General features: G+C 37.0%; 1 protein-coding gene across 1 annotated transcript in view; it reads left to right on the top strand.

Annotated features, from left to right (window-relative positions):
* The first annotated feature begins 5,697 nt into the window (after nt 1-5,697).
* SLC9C1 (solute carrier family 9 member C1) overlaps nt 5,698-26,781 on the top strand; it is a 102,140-nt gene continuing 81,056 nt past the window's right edge. Inside the window, exons 1-5 of the mRNA XM_036849684.1 lie at nt 5,698-5,842; nt 6,992-7,092; nt 9,804-9,932; nt 19,749-19,914; nt 22,600-22,728. Coding sequence (XP_036705579.1) covers nt 5,698-5,842; nt 6,992-7,092; nt 9,804-9,932; nt 19,749-19,914; nt 22,600-22,728 — 670 coding nt within the window. The remainder of the gene's footprint in view (nt 5,843-6,991; nt 7,093-9,803; nt 9,933-19,748; nt 19,915-22,599; nt 22,729-26,781) is intronic.

Here is a 26,781-nt window from a genome sequence, read left to right on the forward strand (position 1 = left end):
TTGGACACCTCAGCCAGCCACCATGGGATCTACCCCACTCACCAGTGGGCCAACACCAGCTTTGGGACAGCCCAAACCCAACAGCCAGCCATGTCAAAAACCAATCCTACCCACCAGCAAGCCAACACTAGATCTGAGGCTGCCAGCCCCACATTCACCCACTGCAGCACACATCTCTGCCCACCAGTAGACCAGAACTACACCAGGACCTCCTGAGTCCATGTGGCCAGCAGCCTTGTGACCTGAGCCTGTCTTCCAGTGGCTGGGAGCCTCTTGCAAGGCAAGGCATGGCAACCAACCAAACCAGAGGCCAGAAGGACCCATACAGCCAAAATAGGGAGCACCTCTAGAGCATAGAGCCAAATAAGAATCTAGATTTCAAAATCATTACAAAATTCCTTCCCAAATATTTTATGATGAGAGTGGGAATATGAAATTTGGCTCTATGGTAGTATCACTAAGTAATTTCAATGAAAATATCCTTTTCATATTATGTTTAGAAAAAAGAAATGAGTCTATCATTATTCCAAAAAATTTCCCTAGATAAGGGACTCAGAAGATAAAGTCTATCTTGCCTGTCTTGATTGCATTCTCCTACATGGTTAGAATAGCCATTGTCTCCCTCTCTCTCTTTTTTGTTCCCTAACCCAGCAATCTGCATCCTCATATTTCAAAATCTCTATCACTCTATCTTATCTAGATAAGAATTCTGGGAAAACAGTGTCTATTGGCTCTTTGTCAGAAATCCACTGTTCCTAAGCTTTAAATTAATATACCAATACAGTTTCTGGAGGTTCCTTTTCACCCTTGTTTATTTTATTTTTTTTAAATAAACGGCCTTAAGGCTTCAAGGGTTGCCGTAGATGTGCAGGGACAATGATGCTGTGTAGCGCCTTCTAGGCCTGTATTTCGTCAGCCAATCAAGTCAGGGGTTGTGAAGCTGAAGCCAATGGGTGCAGACCAGGGGCGGGGCTTACAGCAAGTAACTGTCAGTGAGGTAGCAGTTAGTTGCGGCTGTTCTAGGGTGAACGGACTAGGTAGCCTCCACTTATCACCTACATACCACACGATACTCCTCCTAAGGCTCTAGATGGTGAGTCCTCCCTTGGCTTCCCCTTCAGGAAGTTGCCCTTCCCCTTGGGTACTTTCTTCCGCAAAGAAGAACAAATGATCCCACAGTGTTCCAGCTACAGATTCAGCCAGCCACTCCCTGTTGTAGTTTCCAACTTTCCTATGGCAGCCAATCAAACACTTTTCCGAAGATCAACCAGCCTTTCAGTGTGAATTTCTGTCCCTTAACCCCTGCCCGTCCTCCATTACACTTCCCATATCAACTTTCCGGACTTCTGCTCACCTGCCTGATGATTGTACCCTTTGCCTTATGAGGCACCAAGAGGAAAGCACACTGATGCCTTGGTGAATCTCCTCAGGTGTATGCAGCGGAGCCGAGAGGGAGGAAGGGCTCGTTCTGAGTGAAGAAGCCTTAGGAGGGCAACAGACTGCTCACCTTCAGAGTCTGTGAGTAAGGCCCCGCTGTACTGTGTGGAGAGTCTTCTGCAGAGACAACCCAACCCCAGTTCTGTATCTGTCATAAATCAATGAGAGCTTTACAGCTAATGAAGATTACTGGGATCCCACAGCTCTCTTTTCAGGATGATTTGGTCACCTAATTCCTGCAAAATGTGGTGATTAAAAGGAAGAAAGATTTCCCATTTTCAAGTACAGAGTGAATCAGTACGATTTCCACTCCATGAGAGAGAATTTCTCAAGGCTGAGTGATGTTGAGGACAAATCCACATGCCATTTTTGAGAGGACAGTTATTAACTCCACACAGAAAGAGATTTGAGGCATTATTTAATTTATTAATAAGTTAATATAGGAAACCTATGTGGCAATTTCAAGACAAATCAATATTTTTTGCTTAATGAGACATTAACTCATAAACGTATTCAAAATTGTCAAAAGTCAAGTTAAGCTGAAGAAGAGTTTTAATTACATTGAAAAACTGTTTAATCTAAGCTGCTACTTCTTTACCCATATCCTTTAAAGTATCAAACTAGAATAATATTAGCATTTACATGCTAACTTAACATGAGATCATTTTGGTCAGGGGAAAAGTTTGTTAGGAGAATTTGGAGTAGAGGTTGAAGAAGCCAAATTGAGTATTTACAGCAAAACAGGGAAATTCTGTTGAACTTGATCATATATGTCCCTAAAGTTCAAGAATAATTAAGATTTGGAGTAATCTTATTCTTTTATGAAAGGGATTTATTAGGATTGAATGTATAAACACTTATTAAGGTTTCCTTTTTTTTTTCTTTCTTTCTTTATTTTTTTATTGGGGTATAGTTGTTTTACAATGCTGTGTTAGATTCTACGGTACAGTGAAGTGGAGTTCCCTGTGCTATACAGTAGGTTCTCATTAGTAATTTTTTATGTATTAGTGTATATATGTCAATCCCAATCTCCCAATTCATCCCACCCCCCCCCGTTCCCCTCTTGGTGCCCATACGTTTGTTCTCTACACCTGTGTCTCTATTTCTGCCTTGCAAACATGTTCATCTGTACCATTTTCCTAGATTCCACATATATGCGTTAATAATATATGATATTTGTTTTTCTCTTTCTGACTTACTTCACTCTGTATGACAGCCTCTAGGTCCATCCACATCTCTACAAATGACCCCATTTTGTTCCTTTTTATGGCTGAGTAATATTCCATTGTATGTATGTACCACATCTTCTTTATCAATTCATCTATCGATGGGCATTTAGGTTGCTTCCATGACCTGGCTATTGTAAATAGTGCCGCAATGAACATTGGGGTACATGTGTCTTTTTGAGTTATGGTTATTAAGGTTTCAAATAAACAATTTTAGAAATGAGAAAATGCTTATGGGAACATGTATCCCTGCTTTTAGTTTGGAAAACAATACTTTCCTTAACTGTATTAAATTCTGAGAGCCTATAGGAATGTATAACTATGATGCAGAAAATATTTTTCCTTTTTTGGTCAAACACGTTTGCTCCAGAATATTTAGTCCTGGAGTAATAGTGAGAAAATTAATAGGTGAAATTGACAATATTTTCCTAAATAGTTTGATGCTGAGAGCAAATACCATCAGTCTATCACACTGTTCTTCCCTAATGGCACAGATTTCTCCTAGAGCAGTGCTTCTAAATAATGGCTGATTATTAGAATCACTGGGAAGTTTTTAGGTTCCTAATACTCAGGCTGCACCTTAGACCGATTAAATTAACCTCTGTGGTGCCACCCAGGTATCTGTATTTTTAAAACTCTCTGATTCCAATATGCAGTCAAGGTTGAAAATCTCTGTCTTAGAGGGATAACTGAGCTTGCTCTCCTCTATCACTTAAATTACTATCAAGATCCCTTGGTCTACTTTCAGTTCTTAACATGTTAAAGTGAGGTTAAGGAATGTAGAAATCCTTTGAGGAAAAATGAAACAAACCAAAAAAAAGCAGCCCCAAATATCAGGGAACTGGTCTGGCACCCAGAGCTAGGTGTCACTTAGTGTTACTACAAGCTGGGCTGATGCTCACAGCTAGTCCATGTTGTTCTCCTGTTGGACATAATCTCACAGAACGTCAAAATCAGATGAGTTCACTAGGAGACCGTAAATAAAGTTGGACAAAAAGAAGTCACCATGCAACCCATACAGTACCAAACATCCCCTCCCTCATCTAAAATGAGTGACTGCTGCTTCTGTACTCATCACAGCTTTATCCCCATTCTAGTCTGCTTTCGCTATACATAAGATTTATCGCGATACCCAATCACAGAATTGTCCTTGCTTTCTGACAGCACCCAAGTTATAGTAAACTCTCACTTCCTTAGACCCTCTCCAAAATTACCCAGATCCACAATTAGTTCTTTCTAACATCCTTTTACTGAACCTCCCAACAGTTCCCCAGGGTGAATGGCCTCCCTCACTGAGACACATAATAATCCAAACTTGTCAACTACAGATGTGTTTCTGGGGTCTTCACCAGAAGGACATTGATACCCTTTCTCAAAATACCTGACTCAAAATATTGAAAATAAGCTGGCTTTGAGACTGAAAATTGAGCAATGCTCCCTTTGAGTTGGGTGAATCACAGTGGTTACTAACATTGGCTACACATTAAAATTGCCTGGGGAGCCCAAGCTGCCACCCAGACTGATTTAAATAGGAATCGCTGAGGATAAGACTCAGGCAATAGTATCGTTATAGCTCTCCAGGTGATTTCAAATAAAATTATAAATACAGGGAGAGGAATTACATAGACTGGGAAACTATACAGATTAGAAAACTGAGGCCAACAGCAAGTTGCCCAGAGTCTTTTACCTTGCAAGCCGCAGCCCATCAGATCTTTGCGTGCAGAGAGTCGCAATCTGACCAGAGAGTCAGCACTTTTACATTGGTGCTAATATGGTACAGCGTTAGTAAACAGTGTTCACAAGGCCCTTTGATGCTGGTAATACAATACCATGTGGAAAGAAGCAGAAAGTATAATTATATAAGGATGAACAGAACTATGTAAATAAAATATATAAAAGCCACTAGATGACATGACTGTGCATATTTTTTTTTCTGTTTTTGAAATGTTTCTTTACATATTTATTTCAAAAATATTCACAATAAGCATGTATTCATTTAATTTTCTTTCAAAAGTTTGTTTTTATAGTCAGTAAAGAGCATATTATAAAACATATGTATGTGAAATATGAAACTGAAAAAGACATTGCTGGATTGTGAGAGGATGTTTAGTAATAACTAATTGATTGCTTAGCGAGGCAGCCAGATGAGATGCTAATAGACACCAGAAAAGGTTAAGCCAATATTATGAGAGAATTGGAAGAGTTCCCTGCATGAAGTTTAAGACCCCGATGTAAAACTTTCCTCACCATGGGAAGCAAGTGGGATTGGCAGACTGCAGCTATCACCTATTTCTTCAAACCAAGACACACCATGGCCCTTGTTCCTTTTCCAAGAAGTAACAACAGAAACATGTAACAACTCCCTTGTTTTAAATCATTTTGTTTTCAATATTTTTCTTAGGTCCTTGGTTGCTATAAAAATATTTAAAAGTTAGAGAAAACATGGCCCATCAATGTCTCAAAGGAGATAAAAGAAGGCTGTTATTGAACATCATCATGGTTTATTAATTTCTGTCTGGACAGAACAACAAAAGAGATCAGAATATTCTCACCACCACCACTTCCTACTTTGGAATAGCTGCCAGAACATGCTTCCAGAGGCTCAGATAAGCTGAGAGCAAACCCCTCAGTTGTCCATCCTCAGAACTAAGTAACCTGTACCAGCTTGTGGCCCTGGTGACTGGTTAGATGAAAAATCCTCTTTTCAGCTGGATAGATACAGGGCGAAAAATAGCTGAGTAGTGCTTGGCATCATAAGAACACAGGATGACACTGGCTCGTCTCTATCACTTGGGGTTGTAATTCTTCTATCATTTAAATTGAAAACATTGTTGAAGAGGGAGTCATCCCTAATTTTGGCACACCCTAAGAAATCACTAGAAATAACTAAAGAGAAATATAGACTTTTTATTTATTTTTTAAGAAAAGCTGTAGAAGGCCACCAAGAAGGAAAATCTTATGTTCTTTTGGTCCTAGGTGAGTTTTGCAGAGAGTCCTAAGAGTTGGATTCAGACGGCCTATGAGAAACCACAGGATGAATGGCCTTGTTTCTAATTTCACTTTTCTTAACAAAGGATTTACCAACATATGGCTGGATTTTTTTAGGAATACATTCATGAAAAGTTCTCAGGAACTCCCTGAAATCATTCTAATATTGTCTTTGATCTGTACAATCGGAGGTAGGTGTAATTCTTTTTATTTAAGTGTGTCTTGTGGATGTATTTTGTAAATGTCACCAGAGAGAATTAAGAAAAGTAGCAATAATAGGAAATTAGATTTTTTTTCTAAATTCATACCTCTATACCAAGATTTTCAATCAAATGAATCCAACAGTAATCTGCCCTTGAGGAAAGCCCATGTAGATCTGATCCACATTCTTCACCTCTATTGAGTTCAGAGTATTCATACCTTCTTACTTGCTAGGTCGTGGTTAGATTTAAGTGATGTGGGGAATTGAACCAGATAAGCAGAAAATCAAAGGTTAGGGATTTTATTGTTACCTGCATCATCATAAGCTAGAGTTTCATTCATATTTTAAAATTAGCTGTCCCACAGATTTCTTCACTTGGAAAAAGAATGTTCAAAGTGATAGGTCTTCTGAATGATTCAGTTACTTTTTAACCCCTTGGTAGGTGTTCCCTTAGGTTTTGTCCAAATGGTAAATTATGCCCAGCTTTTATGAGAAGAAAAGAACACTGTAGAAATCAAAAGAAAGCACACTTTTTGCATCCTTTGACCCGATTAGGAATTGTATTACAAAGAATTAGAAACATTAAACTGAAGGAAATGCTGTGATATTGCTTATTGCACTTTGAAAAAAATTATGAACAAAGTTAAATATCCATTATAGACTTTCTAATGGGTAGTAGGTAATTAGTAATAGGTAGTTAGTTTTTCTCATTATTAAATTATTACACTAATTCCTCATTGTTATCTTGGGAATCAGCCAGGATATTTCATTTAAGTTTAGTAGTTTATTAATCCCTCATTGCAGGATTGCTAAAGAAATGAATATCTGATTTATAGCATGTACATAAACTGCTATAAATATTTTAGTAGGAACACAAGAACCAATGATTACTAGCAATATTTAGTAAAGATTCTAAGAAAATGGTAGACTTCGTAAAAGAAGTAAAGCATGAATTTAGTGGATGACCAATTATACTGATTCTATATGCTTAAGTGTGAGGGAGGGTTTCAGTTACAGGAATATAGCAAGTAAGGGGTGGTGCAGTATTTCATTGTCCTCAGTATTAAGAAGTCATATCAAATTAAAGTTCTATAAATGTGGTATTTCACTGCCTTTCAATAGACATATTTTTTTGCAGCATTTTTGAACCTACACTTGAAAGACTTTCCAATTCCTCTCCCTGTGATACTATTTTTATTTGGATGCAGTTTTGAAATGTTAAGTTTTACATCTGACCAGGTGTGTATAGTAAATATGAGTATTTTATATATCTGACTATATCTAAGATTCATATAAATACAAAGATGGCTTAAGAAAATTTGTAAACATATTTCTTCACTGCTCTGCCAGTTGATAGATGCTTATGATGTGGATAACATCATATCAGCTGTGTAGAAGAAGGAACCAGGCATGAAAGAGCTAAAATCCAGGTAACATAGTCAAAACAGAGCCTAGGTCTGAAACTAGGTAGGCAATTCAGAATGAGTACACGTACAGCTGCTAAGAATGTGAGTAGCTGAGTATTTAATAATAATTCAAAACCTTAGACAAGAAATTGGTAAACAAGATAGAAGTCCAGAGAGACTTTGAGCTACTGATACAGGACTCTAGTAGCAAGAGAATTCTGACATTGAACCAATCTATTGTCTCAGGAATGTTTCATAGGGTTCCCATTAGAATAGAGGCTACTCTCTAAGTGCACCTGCCTTAGAATATTTCAAGAAACATACACTGAACCTCTTACATGGAGTTGGAAGTGAGGAACAAGACAAACTATATAGTCAAGGCATATATAGTATTACTAAATAGTTGGGAAGAGCTGGAGTCAGGTAAAGGAGAGACAATATGCTTACTACAAGGAATATAGAGTGCATTATTGACACATTGAATAGTCCTCTAGCCCAGGGGTTGGTGGCAGAGTGTTTTCTGTAAAAGGCCATATAGTGCATGTTTTAGACTATGAAGGCCATATGATCTCTGTCACAACTACTCAACTCTGTCACTGTAGTTTAAAAGCAGCCATAGACAATACATAAGTAAATTGGTATGACTGTATTCCAATAATACTTTATTTACAAAAACAGGCATTGAGCCAGATTTGTTCCCAGGGGCCATAGTTTGCCAACACCTGCCCTAGTTAATCAGTATATAAATACGAACGTGTGTGAAAATGATTGACTTTCCCAAACAAATTTAACCAGTGATGTTAAAAACCATAATGGAAACCATGTATCCATGCCAGAACCAGAAGCAGATTACTCCTTCATTTGTCCTGAACAGGTTTTATAATCATCTGATTTTTGACATAAATGCAATTTTAAGTACTTCTATAAACTTTACTATTTGTCAACAACTCTTTAAAGGAAGGGACCATATGTTGAGAACTGTGAACGGTCTAAGATTTTACTCAACTTTCAATCTAATAATTTCGCTTGCCACAGTTTCACGGTCCTGGCAAAAGACACGGGACTCCTGGGCTAGAGACAAAGGACTTTATTACTCATAGCAATAGCAGAAGCCAGAGTATCAGCATTTTCTTGTCCCTGTTCCATGAGCCCCACAGGGAGAAGTAAAGAGGGCAAGGTGAAACCTGCATACACAATGGGTTGCATTATAGGAGAAGAAATCTGAGCTTAGAGAACTTGAATATTTTATGATGGGCAGTGAGCTCATCTGCCCTCTTGCTCCAGAGAGAGATAATATCTTTATAACACTGGACAGTATAGTAAACCTGCCTTTTTCTCTGGAGGGAGACACTTCCTTTATCTTCCAAAGCTGTTAGCCATACAAATATTCTTGAAAGAAAATATTCCTGGAAGAAAAGCAGTCAGTGCCTCCATCCATAGCATACAGAGAAACACAAGAGACCCATGAAGAATCATCTCCCAAATGCAAGGATAGCGCCTAACACAGTAGGTACTCAGTGTTTCCTTAATGAGTGAATATTGAATGGATGTGTTAACGAACCAAACTGGGTCTGCTTGCCCGCGGGCAGTAAAGCCAATCTACTGACAGTGGGTTGTGGTGAAGGAAAGTGCAGCGTTTATTGTAAGGTGTCATACAAGGAGTACGGGACAGCTAGTGCTCAAAAAGCCTGAACTCCCCGATGGGTTTCAGCAAAGCATTTTTAAAAGCAAGGCAAAGGAAGGGAGTCCCAGGGTATGTGATGAGCTCGTGCACAATTCTCTGTTTGGTTGATGGTGAGGTAAAGTAAAAAGATCAAAAATTGTTGCAAATATTTCCTGGTTCCAGCCAGACTCCTGAAGGGATGTGTTAATTTCTTTCATTTGGTGGGGGGTTTTGCATCTGTAAAACAACTCAGGAAATGTGCATGAGATACTATTATCTAGGTACTTCAGAGAGGACCTAAAGCAGAAGATATAAGGGAGACATCTCTCTGGGGAAGGCCCCAGAGGGTCCTGCTTGGTTACAGATGCCCATATAGGATTTAAAACTATCAACTAAATATTTTATGATAAACACCATTGATTGGTTATTTCATAATCTGCATTACCTTCCTAGTCTCTATCCCTGCTATTCTTCCATACACATCTTCTGTATAATCCATGGCTAATTATGTAGTTTCTGGAAATTGATATGATTGTTTACTCCTTTGTGGATTTTGTGCATGATGATCTATCTACCTGAAATCTCTTTCTTTCTTTTGTATGCCTGAAAATCTCCTACATACCCTTTAGTACTTTTGTCAAACTGTTTCCTATATCTATTCTTAAAAAAAAAAAAAAATAGGCATAGAGATGTTCATTAACCTTTTGCTGTAGTTGGTAATGATCTGATGCAAAATTATGAAAATCCAAGAGTTAAGACTGTAGCACTTACTATGTTGTGATTTATCTTTTTATCTTGTGCTAGGCATAGGAGTGCCTGGCATGTATTCCATGCTAATAGACCAACAGATAAATGAGAAAATAACATTTTTATATTATTAGGTCCAAAAATATGCAGAAGCCATACAGTGGATGGATCCACACTTATTTTTTGATATATTTACACCAGTAATTATCTTTAATGTTGCATTTGACATGGATGTTTACCTGCTCCACAAGTTATTTTGGCAGGTAAGAAGTGTTATTTTCAATAATATTATTCACTCATGAACTACTACATGTTATCTATGTTCAGATTTTTTTACATTTTTAAAAATCAACTATATTTAGGTATAATTTATATGCAGTGGTATGCATACATTTTGAGAGTACAGTTTGATGAGTTTTGATAAATATCAACCTATCAAGATATAGAAATTTCCATTATCCTAGAAAATTCCCTCAGACATCTTTGAAGTCAATCCCTCATCAATGCCTCAGAGAGGTAAGTACTGATCCAACTTTCTCTTTTTTAATGATTCCATTTCATTTGATTTACCTTAGAAATTCTATCCAAATATTATGTAATTTTTGGTGCAGATAGTCATTTGCAAGGTCATGGGGTACAAGTGCAAAGACTAACTTTCTCATTACTTGTCATTTCCATATAGTATATTTCTTTTGAATATTAATTCAAAGAGAAAAGTAGGAAATCATTTCTATAGCCTTATTATTAAAGTCTCAAATAGATGCCAGGTGAAAAAATTTGCATAGTGACTATTACAGGCATTATTTTCAAAAGTCATTCCTAAGCAAGATAAATTATATTCAATTAAATTGATTTAAAAATCCATTACATATTGTTTTTAGCAGGTTCTTCAAGATTTACATAACAGTTTCATTGTCTTCCATGTATGACTTAGATTCACAGTCAAAAATAAGTTTCCACTTTGATACCACTGTAGTTTTCTTTTTTCCAAAAGATTTTACTTTTGATGAAGTTCAATTCATCAATTTTTTTCTTTTAGAATTTGTGTTTTTATGTCCTATTAAAAATTATTTGCCTAATCTAAGGTCACTAAGATCTTTTGCTATGTTTTCTTCTAGAAGTTTAATAGTTTTAGATTTCACATTTAGGTCTAAGATCCAATTTGAGTTAATTTTTTTATATGATATGAGATGGGTGTTCTGTTTCATTTTTTTTTCATATGGATGTTCAATTTTTACAAAATCATTTTTCTTCTTCCAGTTTTTTTTTTCTTTTTTTTCTTCTTCCAGTTTTATTGAGATATAATCAATATAGAGCACCATATAAGTTTAAGGGGTACAGCATGATTTGACTTGCATACATCATGAAATGATTATCATAATAAATTTAGTGAACATCCATCATCTCATACAGATACAAAATTAAAGAAATAGAAAAAAATATTTTTCTTTGTAATGAGAACCCTTAGGATTTACTCTCTTAACAACTTTTGTATGTAATATACAGCAGTGTTCATTATATTTATCATACTGTTGTACATCACATCCCTACTACTTATTTATTTTATAATTGAAAGTTTGTACCTCTGGACTGCCTTCATCCAATTCTCCCTCTCACACCCCTTCCCACGCTGCCTCTGGTAACCACAAATCTGATCTCCTTTTCTATGAGTTTGGTTGCTTGTTTGTTTATTTTTGAAGTATAATTGACCTACACCACTGTGTTAGTTCCTGTTATACAACACAGTGATTTGATATTTATATACTCTTCAAAATGATCATCACGATGTCTAGTTACAATATGTCACCATACAAAGATATTAAATAGTTATTGCTTATATTACCCACACTGTACATTTCATACCTGTGAATCATTTATTTTGCAACTGGAAGTTTGTATGTCTTAATCTCCCTCATCTATTTCTTTCCTTCTCCCAACCCCCTCTCCAGGTGGCTACCTGTTTGTTCTCTATATCTATAAATCTATTTCTGTTTTGTTACATTTGTTCAGTTAGTATAATACCCTCTAGGTCCATCTATGTTGCCACAAATGGCAAGATTTCATTCTTTTGTGGTTGAGTAATATTCCACTGTGTGTCTGTGTGTGTTTGTGTATATATATATACACATATATAAACCACATCTTCTTTATCCATCTATCGATGAACATTTAGGTTGCTTCCATACCTTGGCTATTGTAAATAATGCTGCAATGAACATAGAGTGCACATATCTTTTCGAATGAGCATTTTCATTTGCTTTGTATAAATACCTAAAAGTGGAATTGCTGGATGATATGGTAGTTCTATTTTTAATTTTTTGAGGAATCTCCATACCGTTTTCCATAGTGACTGCACCAATTTACATTCCCATGAATGGCGTGTGAGGTTTCCCTTTTCTCTACATCCTCTCTAAAACTTATTTGTTGTCTTTTTGATAATAGCCATTCTGACAGATGTGAGGCAATATCTCATTGTCGAAATCAGGGATTTGCATTTCCCTGATGATCAGTGATGTTGAGCACATTTTCATATGCCTTTGGCCATTTGTCTGTCTTCCTTGGAAAAATGTCTATTCAGATCCTCTGCCCATTACTTAATGGGGTTGTTTGTTTGTTTTTGATGTTAAGTAGTATGAGCTCTTTGTACATTTTGGATCTTAACCCCTTATTCGATATACTGTTTGCAAATATCTTCTCCCATTCAGTAGGTGATCTTTTTGTTTTGTTGATAGTTTCCTTCACTATGCAAAAGCTTTCTCGTTTCATGTAGTCCCATTTATTTATTTTTGCTTTTGTTTCCCTTGCCTGAAGAGACATAGCCAAAAAAATCTTTACTAAGACTGATAACAAAGATCTTACTACCTGTGTTTTCTTCTAGAAGTTTTTCAGGTCTTACATTTAAGTCTTTAATCCATTTTGAATTTATTTTTGTGCAGGATGTGAGAGAGTAGTACAGTTTAATTATTTTGCATGTAGCTATTCAGTTTTCTCAACACCATTTATTGAAGAGGCTGCCTTTCCCCCATCATATATTTCTCCCTCCTTTGCCGTAGATTAATTGCCTATATAAATGTGGGTTCATTTCTGGGCTTTCCATTCTGTTCCATTGATGCATGTTGCTGATCTCTTAAGCTCACATGCATTTTAACAACCCTGCATTTTTATTACCCCCTCACATTTACTGTTTTTGACATTATATTTTACATATTTTTGCTTTATGTATCCCTTTACTACTTATTGTTGATATAGATGATTTTACTACTTTGGTATTTTTACCTTCTTACTAGCTTTTAAGTGGTTGATCTACTACCTTTACTGTATATTTGCCTTTACCAATGAGATTTTTCCTTTCATAATTTTCATATTTCTAGTTGTAGCCTTTTCCTTTTCACTTAGAGAAGTATATTTAACATTTCTTGGAAAGCTGGTTTGGTGGTGCTGGACTCTTTTAGCTTTTGCTTTTCTACAAAACTTTTCATCTCTCCATCAAATCTTAATTAAAGCCTTGCTGGGTAGAGTAGTCCTGTTTCTAGGTTTTTCCCTCTTGTCACTTTAAATATATCATGCCACTCCTTTCTGGCCTGCAGAGTTTCTGCTGAAAAGTCTGCTGACCATCTTTTGGGAATTCCCTTGTATGTAACTTGTTGCTTTTCCCTTGCTGCTTTTAATATTCTTGCTTTAACTTTATGATCATTACCTTGCACTCTTTATCAGGTAGATTGCTTATCTCCACTTCACTTATTCTTCTGGGGTTTTATCTTCTTCCTTCATTTGGAACATATTCCTCTGCTGCTTCATTCTGCCTAATTTGCTGTTTTATTTATATGTATCTGGTAAGTTAGTTACATTTTTCCAACCTTGGAGAAGTGGTCTTTTTTAGAAGTCCTCTGCAACCCAGCAACACACTCTCCTCTCATCACCAGAGCTGTATCCTCTAGGAGTTCTTCCTATGTGGGCTTTGTGGGTCCTTCTGTTGAAGGAGGACAGCTACTACGTGTATTCTGGTAGATGTGGCTGACCCCCAGTCCGGTTGGTTGCCAGGTCCTGCCTTGCGTGGCTGCTGCCAGCTGCTGGTGGGCAGGGCCAGGCCACAAGGCAGCTGCCTGCAGAGCCCTGGGTGGTCCTGGGGCTAGGGCTGGCCCACTGGTGGGCAGAGCTGGGTTCTGGAGTGGGTGGTTGTGGGACCTGGTATCCTGGGTCTAGCGTCTGCTGCTGGTGGGTGGGCCCAGTTCCTGACCCAGCTGATTACAGGGTCTGGAGTACCCCAAAGTTCATGTTGGCCTGTTGGTGAGTAGGGCTGAACCCGGAGGTGGGGAGCTGAGGGGTCAAAGATGTCTCAGAGCTGGTGTCAGCTTGCTGACGGGCTTGGTGGTTGGGTCCCAGGGCTGGTGTTGGCCTGCTGATGGGCAGGGCCATGGTCCAGGGGGTCCTGGAGCAAGTGCTGTCCTGCTGATCTGGATAGCTTTGGTGCTCTGGTGGTCCCTGGGCTCATGTCCACCCACTGGTGGGTGAGGATGGGTCCTGGGGCTAGTGCCAGCCCACTGGTGAGTGGAGCTATGGCTTAGGTTCTCTGGCTGCAGGGCCCTGAGGGTCCTGGAATTGGTGTGTTGGCCTGCTAGTGGGCAGAGCTGGGGCCTGGGTGGTCCTGGGACTAGTGCCAGCCCGTTGGTGGGAGAGGCTTGTCTAGGGGCTAGTGCCAGCTTGATGGTGGGCAGAGCCAGGTCCCTACAGATGGCTGTGGATATGCAGGGGATCCCAGGACTAGTGCCAGTACATTGGTGTGTTGGGTTGGATCCTAGGCCTTTTGGTGGACAGGGCTGTGTCCCAGGATAGTTGTACACTCAGACAGTGTTAAAGCAATTGGCCTGCTGGTGGGTGGGGCTATATTCTCACCAGATAGCTGCTTGGCCTGAGGCATCCCAGTACTTTTGCCAGCGGGCTGGTGGGCAGGGCCAGGTCCTGGCACTAATAAGCTAGAGGGAAGATTCCAAAATGGCACTTGCTTAGCACCAGTGCTCATGTGGTAGAACAAGGTCCCCCAAATGGCTGCCACCAGTTGTCTATGTCTCCAAGGTGAGCTCCAGTTGCATCCTTCCTCTCTGAGAGGCTCTTTGAGATCAGCAGGTGGGTCTGACTCAGACTCCTTTCAAATCACTGCTTCTGCCCTGGGTCCCAGAGCATCTGAGATTTTGTGTGTGCCCTGTAAGAGTGGAGTATCTATTTCCCACAGCCATCTGGCTCTCCCAAAAGCAAGCCCTGCTGGTCTTCAAAGCCAAATGTTCAGGAGGAATCATCTTCATGGTGCAGTACCCCCAGGCTGGGCAGCCTGATGCAGGGCCTGGACCCCTTCCTCCTTAGGGAGAGCCTCTGCAATTGTAATTATCCTTCTAGTTGTGGCTCACTCACTGTGGGTATGGATCTTGACTATACCGTGTCTCTGGCCCTTCTACACATCTCATGGTTTGTTCTTTTGGGGTTTTTTTTAAAGTATAGTTGATTTAAAATATTATATTAGTTTAAGGTTTACAATGTAGTGTGATTCAGTATTTTTGGAGAACATACTCCATTATAAGTTATTATAAGATAATGACTATAATTCCCTGTACTATACAATATATCCTTGTTGCTTATCTACTTTATACATGCTAGTTTGTGTCTGTTGATCCCATACACTTAATTTGTCCCTTCTCCCTTTGGTAACCACTGATTTGTTTTCTATGTCTATGAGTCTGTTTCTGTTTTGCATATACGTTCATTTGTATTAATTTTTTAGATTCCACATATGAATGATACCATATAGTATTGGTCTTTGTCTGGCTTATTTCACTAAGCATAATATTTTCTAAGTCCATCCACATTGCTGCAAATGGCAGAATTTCATTCTTTTTGCATTGGTTGTATAGTGGTGAGCATAGGTGCCATCCATTCTTTTTATGGCTGAGCAATAGTCTATGGAATACATATACCACATCTTCTTTATCCATTTATCTGTTGATGGACGCTTGGGTTGTCGTGGTTTGTTCTTTATATCTTTAGTTGTAGAAGATCTTTTCTGCTAGTCTTCTGGTCTTTCTCCACAAAAGCTACTCTGTAAATAGTTGTCATTTTGATGTGCCAGTGGGAGGAGGTGAGCTTGAGGTCTTTCTACGCACCCACCCCGTCTTTGCCACTGCCCTCTATATTCAAAATTTTTAAAACTTTGCTCCAAATTATAAAACAAAAAAAACAAGGAAAAAGTATAAAGTGTGGGACAAGTAAATTCAGCTCTATATTTTAGTGAATAAACTATATCTTTTCAATTGTCTAGCATGCTGAAGACTCAAGAAAGAAATTATGGAGGAAAAAAGTAACTCAAAAAAATCTGACTGGCAGAACTTAATGCCACTTATGATTTTAACTCTGAGATACTATAAGAAAGCTATTATTAAATATATTAGGTCCAGTAAAAGGAAATTACTGATAAAAGTTGTGTTTCAAATACCCACCTTCTAAAATTTCCCACACCCACACATAAAAGAACAACACAGAGAAGACTACTCACAGAAACAGCAATAATACTAATTCACAAACTATTATGATTATTTTCTAATCATGTGATATTTGAACCCCTCCAGGAAAGAGCTTGAGGAAAAATACTCTAGATTATAAGCAGGATGTGCATTTCTTTCAAAGTAATCAATACAGTTTTGTAAGTATAAGGCCGTTACCTAAAATACATTAGAATCAAAACTATTAAAATGATTTACACTTGAAACAGAGTCCAGGCAAATGAAATTCAGACAAATTACAAAAAAATGAAATTGAAAAGAATAGAGATATAATAGTAGTTTGAGCTGGTTCTAGTGTTCCCTGTCAAGCCATCTCCTGAGTCTCTGTTCGACTGGGGGGTCAACTGAGGTAGGATGAGCTAGATGGCTCTGCTCATATGTCTTTTGGTTGGTACTGTTAATATTGGCTATAGGCAATGAGTGTCACTGTACATGTATCTCATTATCCAGGCAATTATTCCAGGCTTCTTCACATGGTGATTTCAGAGTCTCAAACATCAGCGGGAGAGGGCAAACTTGAATTTACTAGTGCTTTTTAAGAAAAAATTTTTATTGAAGTATAGTTGATATATAACATTTTATAAGTTACTGGTGTACAATATAGTGATTCACAACTTTTTAAAGTTATACTCCATTTATAGTTATTATAAAATATTGGCTATATTCCCTGTGTTGTACGATATATCACTGTAGCTTATTTTATGCATAATAGTTTGTATCTTTTAATCCTCTACCCCTATATTGCCCCTCCCCACTTCCCTCTCCCTACTTTTTAAGTCTCTAGTTGTATCACGTTTGCTCTTGTTCAGTCAGTATGGAAGATAGCTGCCCAATGGTGTGGAATCAGGGAGCAGAATTACTGCAGCCATTTTTGCAAACAATATACTATGTGATTTATTGAGGTATCAACAGCTATTTGGTGGAAGAACAAGGATTTGGATATCCTGACCCTCAATCCTCTTGTCTCAAAGCCTCATTTTAATTTGTTTCTTTGAACAGGAGTTAGTATTAAAACTCCCTTTACCATCAAAACCTTAAATTGAGAATTCAGCCACCCTAGAGGTAAATTACCTAGGGGACCTTGATTTTCTTTCACCATTCTGATGCTGTTATCAAGCTTTATCTACCAAAGACTCCCTCTCAATAGTGTCAGGCCTCAGTAATGCCATATAAGCACTCTGTCATTGTTCTGTCAATTTTAAGATTGGGTTAGAAATGTCTGATTAAGTGACTTAACCAAAATCACTCAGGACTAGCACCCAGGCCTCCTGAATCAGAGTCCAGTTATTCCCCAACTGGACCCTAACTCTGCAAGAATGTCCCTGTACAAACAAAAGACTAAAATAATCAGAAAGAAGATAGCTTTTAATATTTTAGCTCTTCTGAATTCTCTTTTTCATTAACTGCATTAGGTATGTCTTTCTCCAGTGCCTATTGCAATGCCTCATTGCATAGTAGGTAGTGAATAAATGTGTAATAAATAAGGGGATAAGAACTTGTGCTTTTTCATTTTTCTTGATGTAGCAAAAGCAGAGACAGGAACCTGGGGATTTTATTTGATTTTACTTCTCTGGAGAATTGTTTTAAATGGGAATGATTAGTACACTGCTGGTGGCTGTGTTTGTTGGTAAAACTTATTGGAGGATGTATTAGTAATCTCTATGGAAAGTCCCAAAATGATGCATGTCTTTAATTTTACTTATTGAAATTCTAAGGATATAATTAAGGATGTATGATATTGCTGTTTTTAATTTTATATTGGCAGTAAGAGCATTTTTCAACATCATTATGAAATTCTTAGTTATCCATTTTTATTTTATTTTTAAATTGAGATATAATTGACATATAACATTATGTTAGTTTCAGGTGTGCAACATAATGATTTGATATTTGTATATATTTCAGAATGATCACCAAAATAAGTCTAGCTAACATCCATCACCACACATAGTTACAAATCATTTTTCTTGTGATAAGAACTTTTAAGACCTACCCTCTTAGCAAATTTCGAATATGAAATACACTATTGTTGTTAACTATAGTCACCATACTGTATATTGTATCCCTATGCTTTATTTGTTTTATAACTGGAAATTGGTATCTTTTGACCCCTTTTACCCATTTCACACCTCCAACCCCCCACCCCACCCCACTGCCTGCCTCTGTTTTCCGTATCTATGAATTTAGTTTTTTTAGATTCCACATATAAGTGAGATCATATGTTATTTGTCTTTCTCTGTATGACTTATTTCACTTAGTATATGCCCTCAAGATCCACCCATATTGTGGCAAATGGCAAGGTTTCTTTCTTTTTCTTATGGCTGAATAATATTCTATATAGATACCACATTTTCCTTATCCATTCATCCATAGATGGACATTTAGCTTGCTTCCATGTTTTGGCTATTGTAAATAATGCTACAGTGAACATGAGGGTGTAGTTGTGAATTCTCATAGACACTTTAAGGCACAATCACCACATTTTCCCAAGCGCATTTGGTAATAAAATCTTGCTAGATAATCACCACAGGTAGAATAAGAGAAAGTAGAAGGCAATGGTGGGAAGGCAGAAGGCCAGGATCCAGTCCTAGAATAATGGAATGTCCCTTTCCATCTTTTTTCTGGTCCTCTGCCCTTTCTATACATTCCTTCTATTATTTTGTTTTCTCTTTTTTCCCCTCTTTTGTAACTTCTTTCTAAATTTGTGTTCTTTTTTCTATGTTAATAAGCTATGTCTCAGATTTTTTTTTTTTTGAACTCACTTTTTTATTTTATTTTATTTATTTATTTATTTATTTATTTATTTATTTATTTTTGGCCGTGTTGGGTCTTCGTTTCTGTGTGAGGGCTCTCTCCAGTTGCGGCGAGCGGGGGCCACTCTTCATCACGGTGCGCAGGCCTCTCACTGTCGCGGCCTCTCTTGTTGCGGAGCACAGGCTCCAGACGCGCAGGCTCAGTAGTTGTGGCTCACGGGCCTAGTTGCTCCGCGGCATGTGGGATCTTCCCAGACCAGGGCTCGAACCCGTGTCCCCTGCATTTGCAGGCAGATTCTCAACCACTGCGCCACCAGGGAAGCCCTGTGTCTCAGTTTTTAGGCATTGTTAAATGTGTATATATATATATATGGTATGTATGTATATACCTTCACACATATACATCTATATTCAGTGGCCTTATCAAGAAAATTAAAAGTTCATTTTTTTTCCATTATGGTTTATTATAGGATATTGAATATAGTTCCCTGTGCTTTATGTGTTTATCTATTTTATATATAGTAGATTGTATAAAAGTTCCTTTTTAACTATAATATGGTATTTCTTGTAACTGGTATTTCTTAGGTCCTAAGAATCTCATTGCAATATTTGTTCCTTATTTCCAGAGTGGCAATCATATAGTTGTTAAATAAGATAATTTAAAATTTCCCTTTAATGGATTGAATGTGATTCTACATCTCCAGTATCCTGATTATCTGCATTTAAAAATGGAATACAAATGCCGTCTGATTTTTCTATCTATAAAATTTCTTTGCAGATACTTTTAATTACAATTCCTGGCTTTTTGATTAATTATACCTTAATTCTTTGGTATTTGGCATCTGTGAATAAATTAACTTTGAAAACCACCACATGGTTATTATTTTCAGCTATCCTTGTGAGTTCAGATCCTATGCTGACTTCATCTGCTATAAAAGACCTGGGTAAGTATATTTTTCTCTTTTCCTATATTTAAAATATATTCCATGCTTAAACTGTCTAGTTTTAAGATCTTTTGTTCACTATAGTTTTTCACTATGCGAAGTGGGGTGCTGGGACATTGGGGATTGAATGTAGAGATTCAGGTGGTGATGCTTAGAACAGAAGGAAATGCCAGTGATGGGCTAACTTAGTATTTTAAGTCTGACATTCAGTTGTGGAATAGGGCAGGGGATTATTTTTAATCCTTGACTTTATACATGCTTCTACCCTGAGCCAACAGAGTAGTTCCGGGGGAATCGCAATATGGCATGTACATTGTGGTGACATTTCTATTGCCCAAAACCTCTTTTCTGTTGAAAAGACTGTCGTTAAGATAATGCTACTTGTAAAAAAAAAAAAGAAAGAGAAACAGAGTCTTTGGAGTGTTTGTCACCATTAAGACCAAAAGGCTAAAAAGTCAAAAACAATAAAATCAATAATGATACAGTGTGTACTATTTTAGGAGAAAGAAATCTATATTTAAAAGTATAAAATACCAAGTCAATGCAACCCAGAAAAAAATCCAAGAGCCTTATTCAAAAGAAAAAATAACCTAATTTGTATTCCCTCAGCTATTTTTTAATGAGAACAAAAACATTTGCTTTAAAGTAGAATTAAAGTAGAATTTTAATATGGCACATACATGCGCATACACACACACACTTTTTATGGCCACTTGAAAAGGAAAGAGCTCTCTGAGGCAAGTAGAAACAGAGTAGTGCAGAAACTTCAAGTGTACCTATGTGAATAAAGAAAAGCCAGATCTTTAAGACAAGGAGATTTGTCTATCCCGCAACCCTGCTTCTATGAGACTCTGTCAATGTCAGGCCCTTTCCTACTCAAAAGATTTGGAAGAGTTCTATGCTACCTGAGAGAATTCCATACTCCTCTTAACTGGAATCTAGTTACTTATTCCACTGACTTCCTGGCTTACCATTGTTGAATTTAAATAATTTCTTTGGGTTAAGTTACAAGGTTGTTCTCATAAACTTTGGCCATCTTGCCATTACTTTTGGAATTCTATTTTTCTCCTCAATTTGCCTCTTTAAACAAATTTTTTTAAAAATAAAGTATCTTTCTCTTGGCAACATTTTTGTCTGAGTTTTCAAAGCAAGACTTTTATATATTTTTTACTTTATTCTCAAAAATAAAATTTGCCCAGGCCAATCAATGTTTGGAGTACATGAATACATTCACATTGTCTTGGACTTTTTAGGGTCCACTGACTTCTCTTATGTTCCTTGTCTGTTATTTATTCCCAAATACTCACATTTTGTTATAGCCCCATTTTCTAAAATGGAATAGTTATACAACAGTGTCAGTTAGGGTTTGTCTTTGTCCTTGTCTTTGACTAAAAAAACACCACCAAAACATAGTGGCTTCAAACTACAATTATATTTTATTTCTCATGAGTCTGGCAGTTCTGATGGCATGGACTGGGCTCCACTGATTGTGGCTAGGCTCACTAATGAATCTCCAGTCAGCTGGAGGGTCATCTGGGGACTAAGTGATCTAGGATGGCCTCAACTATGAAGATCCACCTTTCTTCCATGTATTTCTCACATTCCTCCAGAAGGGTAGCCAGGGAATGCTGCCATGGTGGTGGCAGGGATCCAAGAGAGAGGAAGCAGAAATCTTCCTCAAGCCTCTGCTTGCATCAAGTCTCATTAAAAAAAATAATAATAATAATTTTTTTAAATTTAAAAAACAGATCTCTTTGGTGAGAGAAACTGCAACGTCTTACAGCAGAGGGCCTGGATGCAGGGAGAGGTGAAGAATTGGACCATCAAGGCAATTGAACTTCCACAGGAACAGACTGCCTTGGCTTTTCTTCTCTTCCAACAGCATACTTACTGTATTAGATTGTGATCACAACTGTAGAGTGGTTGGTTCACAAGGAGGGCTTTTACCATTTCCTTAATAATATTTCCTTTCTATGGACATTTTGAAAATCATTAAAGATGCTCAAAGTTATAGTTTTGCCCCTACAGGCACATTGAATAGCAAAGAAAAAATGATAATTGATGGATATCTAAACTTAGAATATCATCATAAATAGAGGAGAATTAGGTTGAAAGTAGATTATATCAGGGTGCTCTCCATTAATGGAACTTGATTTCTAAAACCATTGAAAGTGATGTATGGGAAAGTCAGACAATTTCTAATTATAATGTGATTATCAGGACAGTTGCCTTAATACTTTGGTTAGTATTTATACCGTGGTATAAAGCCTTGGTTTATAAATATACTTTATTCCTCCACCATCATTTTTTTCTTGTCTTAAATGCATGATGTATGTATTTATATAAGCCAAGTCTCAGAATTAAAAATAATAAATTTCATGTTTTCATCTGTGCTTTGAAACAAGAAATGAGAGCTCTAGTTGATTATCTTACTTACATAAACTATAATCAACCACAATTAATTTGGTAACTAATCATGGTGATCTAGACTTAACTTGTAGTTGATACATAATGAAATTTCCTTGAAGGGAGTTTACAAACATGAGTAAAGTATACTTAAGTATGTAGGAAAAATATGTGATATAAATACATAGCTAAGAATATCCTTCTAATTGCTGATAAAATTTTATTCTTCAACGTTGATGAAGTTTTTCCCACCTTAAAAAAATATTTTTCCTTCTGCAGGTCTTTCTAGAGGCCTCGTCAATTTAATTAATGGAGAAAGTCTGATGACCTCTATAGTGTCTTTAATAGTGTTTACTAGTATTATGGATATTAACTTTGGCTTGCAAAAAAAGATAAACTATTCCTTAGGTAAGGACTTATTTTTTTCTTAATTTCTTAAAATTAGAATCCTGTATTTTCTGAAAGCTGACATGGATTTTGTAACACCTTACCATAAGTTATGCTTATACAAACATAATCGTATTAGTATAATGATTTACTCTTTACAAAGCACTTCCACACATCCCTTATTTAATATCTGTTGTAGTTTTGTTGTGAGGCTTAGTTGGGACTTTTCACGAGGATGCATATAGAAGCAACATTCCACAGGCCTAGGCTGAACCAGAATGCTTGATAACAAGAATGAGAGATGTTGTTTTTTTATGCATTGAAGATGAACTCAAAAGATAAGCCAGGTAGTGCATCCACCAGTGGCGAGAGGAGGTGGCTTCCCTTCCCTTCGCCCTGGGACTATCTCCCTGCAGGCAATACAGAAAGCTGTCAGCTCAGTGAGGAAATGTGAGTCATATACAGCCATCTACAGGGCCTGAGCGCAGTGCTTGTAAGCAAAGAGACTGTAATATGCCTGGAAGCTCATTTACCACATTCAGATAGCCCTGAACAATAAGTATTTTATTTCCTTTATCATATGTGTATGTGTGCATGTGTGTGTATGAAATAAATGATATATGCACACTATAATGAGTGATTATAAAGTATTTATAAAGTATACAGATGAGTAATTATCACTCAGGACCAGAAATACAGTTACCAGCACTCCCATGAGCATCTTATATGTCCCTTCCCCATGCTTTCAGTGGTTCTCAGAGTGTAGTCTCAATAAAATTAGAAATAAAAAAGGAGAAGTTGCAACCAACACCACAGAAATACAAAGGACCATAGGAGACTACTATAGGCAACTATATGCCACTAAAATGGACTACCTAGAAGAAATGGAAAAATTTTTAGAAAGGTACAATCTCCCAAGACCAAACCAGGAAGAAATAGAAAATATGAACAGACTAATTACAAGCACTGAAATTGAATCTGTGATTTCAAAAACTCCCAACAAACAAAAGACCAGGACCAGATGGCTTCACAGGTGAATTCTACCAAACATTTAGAGAATAATTAATACCTATTCTTCTGAAACTATTCCAAAAAATTGCAGAGGAAAGAACACTTCCAAACTCATTCTATGAGGTCACCATCACTCTCATACCAAAACCAGAGAAAGATACCAAAAAAAAAAAAAAAAAAAAGAAAATTTCAGGCCAATATCACTGATAAATGTAGACGCAAAAATCCTCCACAAAACACTAGCAATCCGAATCCAGCAATACATTAAAAGGATCATACACCATGATCAAATGGGATATATTCCAGGGATGCAAGGATTTTTCAGTATCTGCAAATCAATCCATGTGATACACGACATTAACAAATTGAAGAATAAAAACCATATGATCATCTAAATAGATGTAGAAAAAGCTTTTGATAAAATTCAACATCGATTTATGATAAAATCTTTCCAGAAAGTGGGTGTAGAGGGAACCTACCTCAACATAATAAAGGCCATATATGACAAACACACAGCTAACATCACATTCAATAGTGAAAAATTGAAAGCATTTCCTCTGTGATCAGGAACAAGACAAAGATGTCTGCTCTCCCCACTTTTATTCATCATGGTTTTGGAAGCCCTAGCCACAGAAATCAGAGGGAAAAAAAAAAAAGAATTAAAAGGGATCCAAATTGGAAAAGAAGAAGTAAAACTGTCACTGTTTGCAGATGACATGATACTATACACACAAAATCCTAAAGACACTACCATAAAGCTGCTAGAGCTCATCAATGAATTTGGTAAATTTGCAGGATACAAAACTAATACACAGAAATCTGTTGAATTTCTATACACTAACAATTAAAGATCAAAAAGGAAAATTAAGGAAACAATCCCATTTACCACCACATCAAAAAAGTTAAAATACCTAGGAATAAACCTACCTAAGATGACAAAAGACCTGTGCTCTGAAAACTGTAAGATGCTGATGAAAGAAATCAAAGATGACACAAACAGATGGAAAGATATACATGTTCTTAGATTGGAAGAATCAATATTGTCAAAATGACTATACTACCCAAGGCAATCTACAGAGTCAATGCAATTCCTATCAAATTACCAATGGCATTTTTCACAGAACTAGAACAAAAAATTTTTTAATTTGTCTGGAAACACAGGAGACCTCAAAAGCAAACTTGAGAAAGAAAAACAGAGCTGGAAGAATCAGGCTCCCTGACCTCAGACTATACTACAAAGCTACAGTAATCAAAATGTTATGGTACTTGTATACCATACGGTTTTGATTACTGACTATTCTTTTTTTTTTTTTTTTTAGAGGTTTATTTTATTTTATTTTTTTTTCACACACACACACTGTATTTTATTTTTACAAGAGATAGACTGACACCAAGCATTGTACATGGATGACCACAACAAAAGCAACAATGATTGCAATTACCAAACATGAAACACACTCATACTATGTCATAATATTGACATTCAGTCCGATTACTGACTATTCTTTTCCAAAAAGAATCACCCCTCATGTCTTCCTCTAGGGAGGTGGTTCAGGTGGTGGACAATTACCCTACTTGGGCATAAGAAGCACTTGCTTTCAGCATTGTTCTGTATCCAATTATTTTACCCAGGCCATGGCAGCTTGGAACATCAACTGGAAGCCCAGTTTAGCACAAGAAGGTACATCCTCTTTAAATGCTTCATATATGCCATCTGTGGTGTACAAGAAAACCAAACCAACTACCTACATACAACCTTTTCCAAAATCCAGAGTACAAAACGAGGTGACACCATACAGCACTTAGAGAGTTTTTACCATAAAAATTGCTGCAGATAAGGCCTTCCTGAAGATGAATAAAGTGAACAAAAAAAGAAATGTTTATATTCAGAAGCATCTTAAAAACTCAAAAGCCACCCTTGGGGGAAACTGAAAAATGTAAAATGTAGTCATACATGCTGGTCAGAAGGATCCAAGCCCAGCCCCTATAACTGATCTAGTATTCTACCAGGTCCCATTTAAGATAGTAAATACTGATCACAGAATTTCAGGGAACTTTATCAGAGGCGACATCTACAATCTAATGAAAAGAACTTTCTTGATATTCACTGAGAAGCAAAAAACAAAAATACAAAAAGGAAAAAAGAAAAGTACTGATGTAGAAGTTAATTCATTCGTTAATCCAACAGTTACTTGTTGATATGTACTATGTGATAGCTCCTATTCTAGGTCCTGGTGATTCAGCCATGAACATAATAGTCCTTGCTTTCATGGAGCTTGCCTCAAAATTTTGACTATAATCAATGGAAGAGAATTTTGTTTTTGATTAGATTTCAGAGGAGTAAAAACTTTTAAGTAATCACTGTTAAAAGGATAATAGTAACAACATTTTATTACAAATGTCTGCTGTAGGAAGAAGAGAAGAGTGAACTTATTTTCTTCGACATCAGGACTTTCTCTGAATTTTTAACAGGAGAATTTCCCTTAAGAAAGGTTTTTGATAAGTTTTACTGGTATTTCATTTATATCAGTTAACACAACTGTGAAACAGTAATTTTCGTAGTAATCATTATTTTATAACATGTAATTATTTAAACAGTATTGCTCTATCTTTGAAGTGAACACATATTTCATAATAGGGAAAAACAAGAAGTTATTGCACTCAGAGGTTCTTACCTTTTCCTATTTGTATATTAGAAGTTTAAGAACATTGTAAGAAATAATGGATTTGCTTTGAGGTTTTTCCTGACCTAATAAATCCATTCAGCACATATTGTACTCATTAAGAGCTATTTTTCTTTCTTAAAGGGGAAAGCAACTTTTAAACTGGGTCTTTTAACTCCAGTTCCCTGCATCCTTCTGAAACCAGAGCCAGCCTCCAGCCTATGTTTCATTTACAGGAGGTGCTGGATTCCCAAAATTATCATCATGGTCAACGCCATACCTAGAATGGATGTGACTTAGAGGGTCATTCATGAAATTCTCCTCCCAAGTTCACACTATCCCTATGGATGTTAAATCTTTCTGCTTGGCATATCTAGAAACCGTGGCTCCCTTTCAGCCA

This window comes from Balaenoptera musculus, chromosome 4 (genome assembly GCF_009873245.2).
Source record: "Balaenoptera musculus isolate JJ_BM4_2016_0621 chromosome 4, mBalMus1.pri.v3, whole genome shotgun sequence".
Lineage (NCBI taxonomy): Eukaryota > Metazoa > Chordata > Mammalia > Artiodactyla > Balaenopteridae > Balaenoptera > Balaenoptera musculus.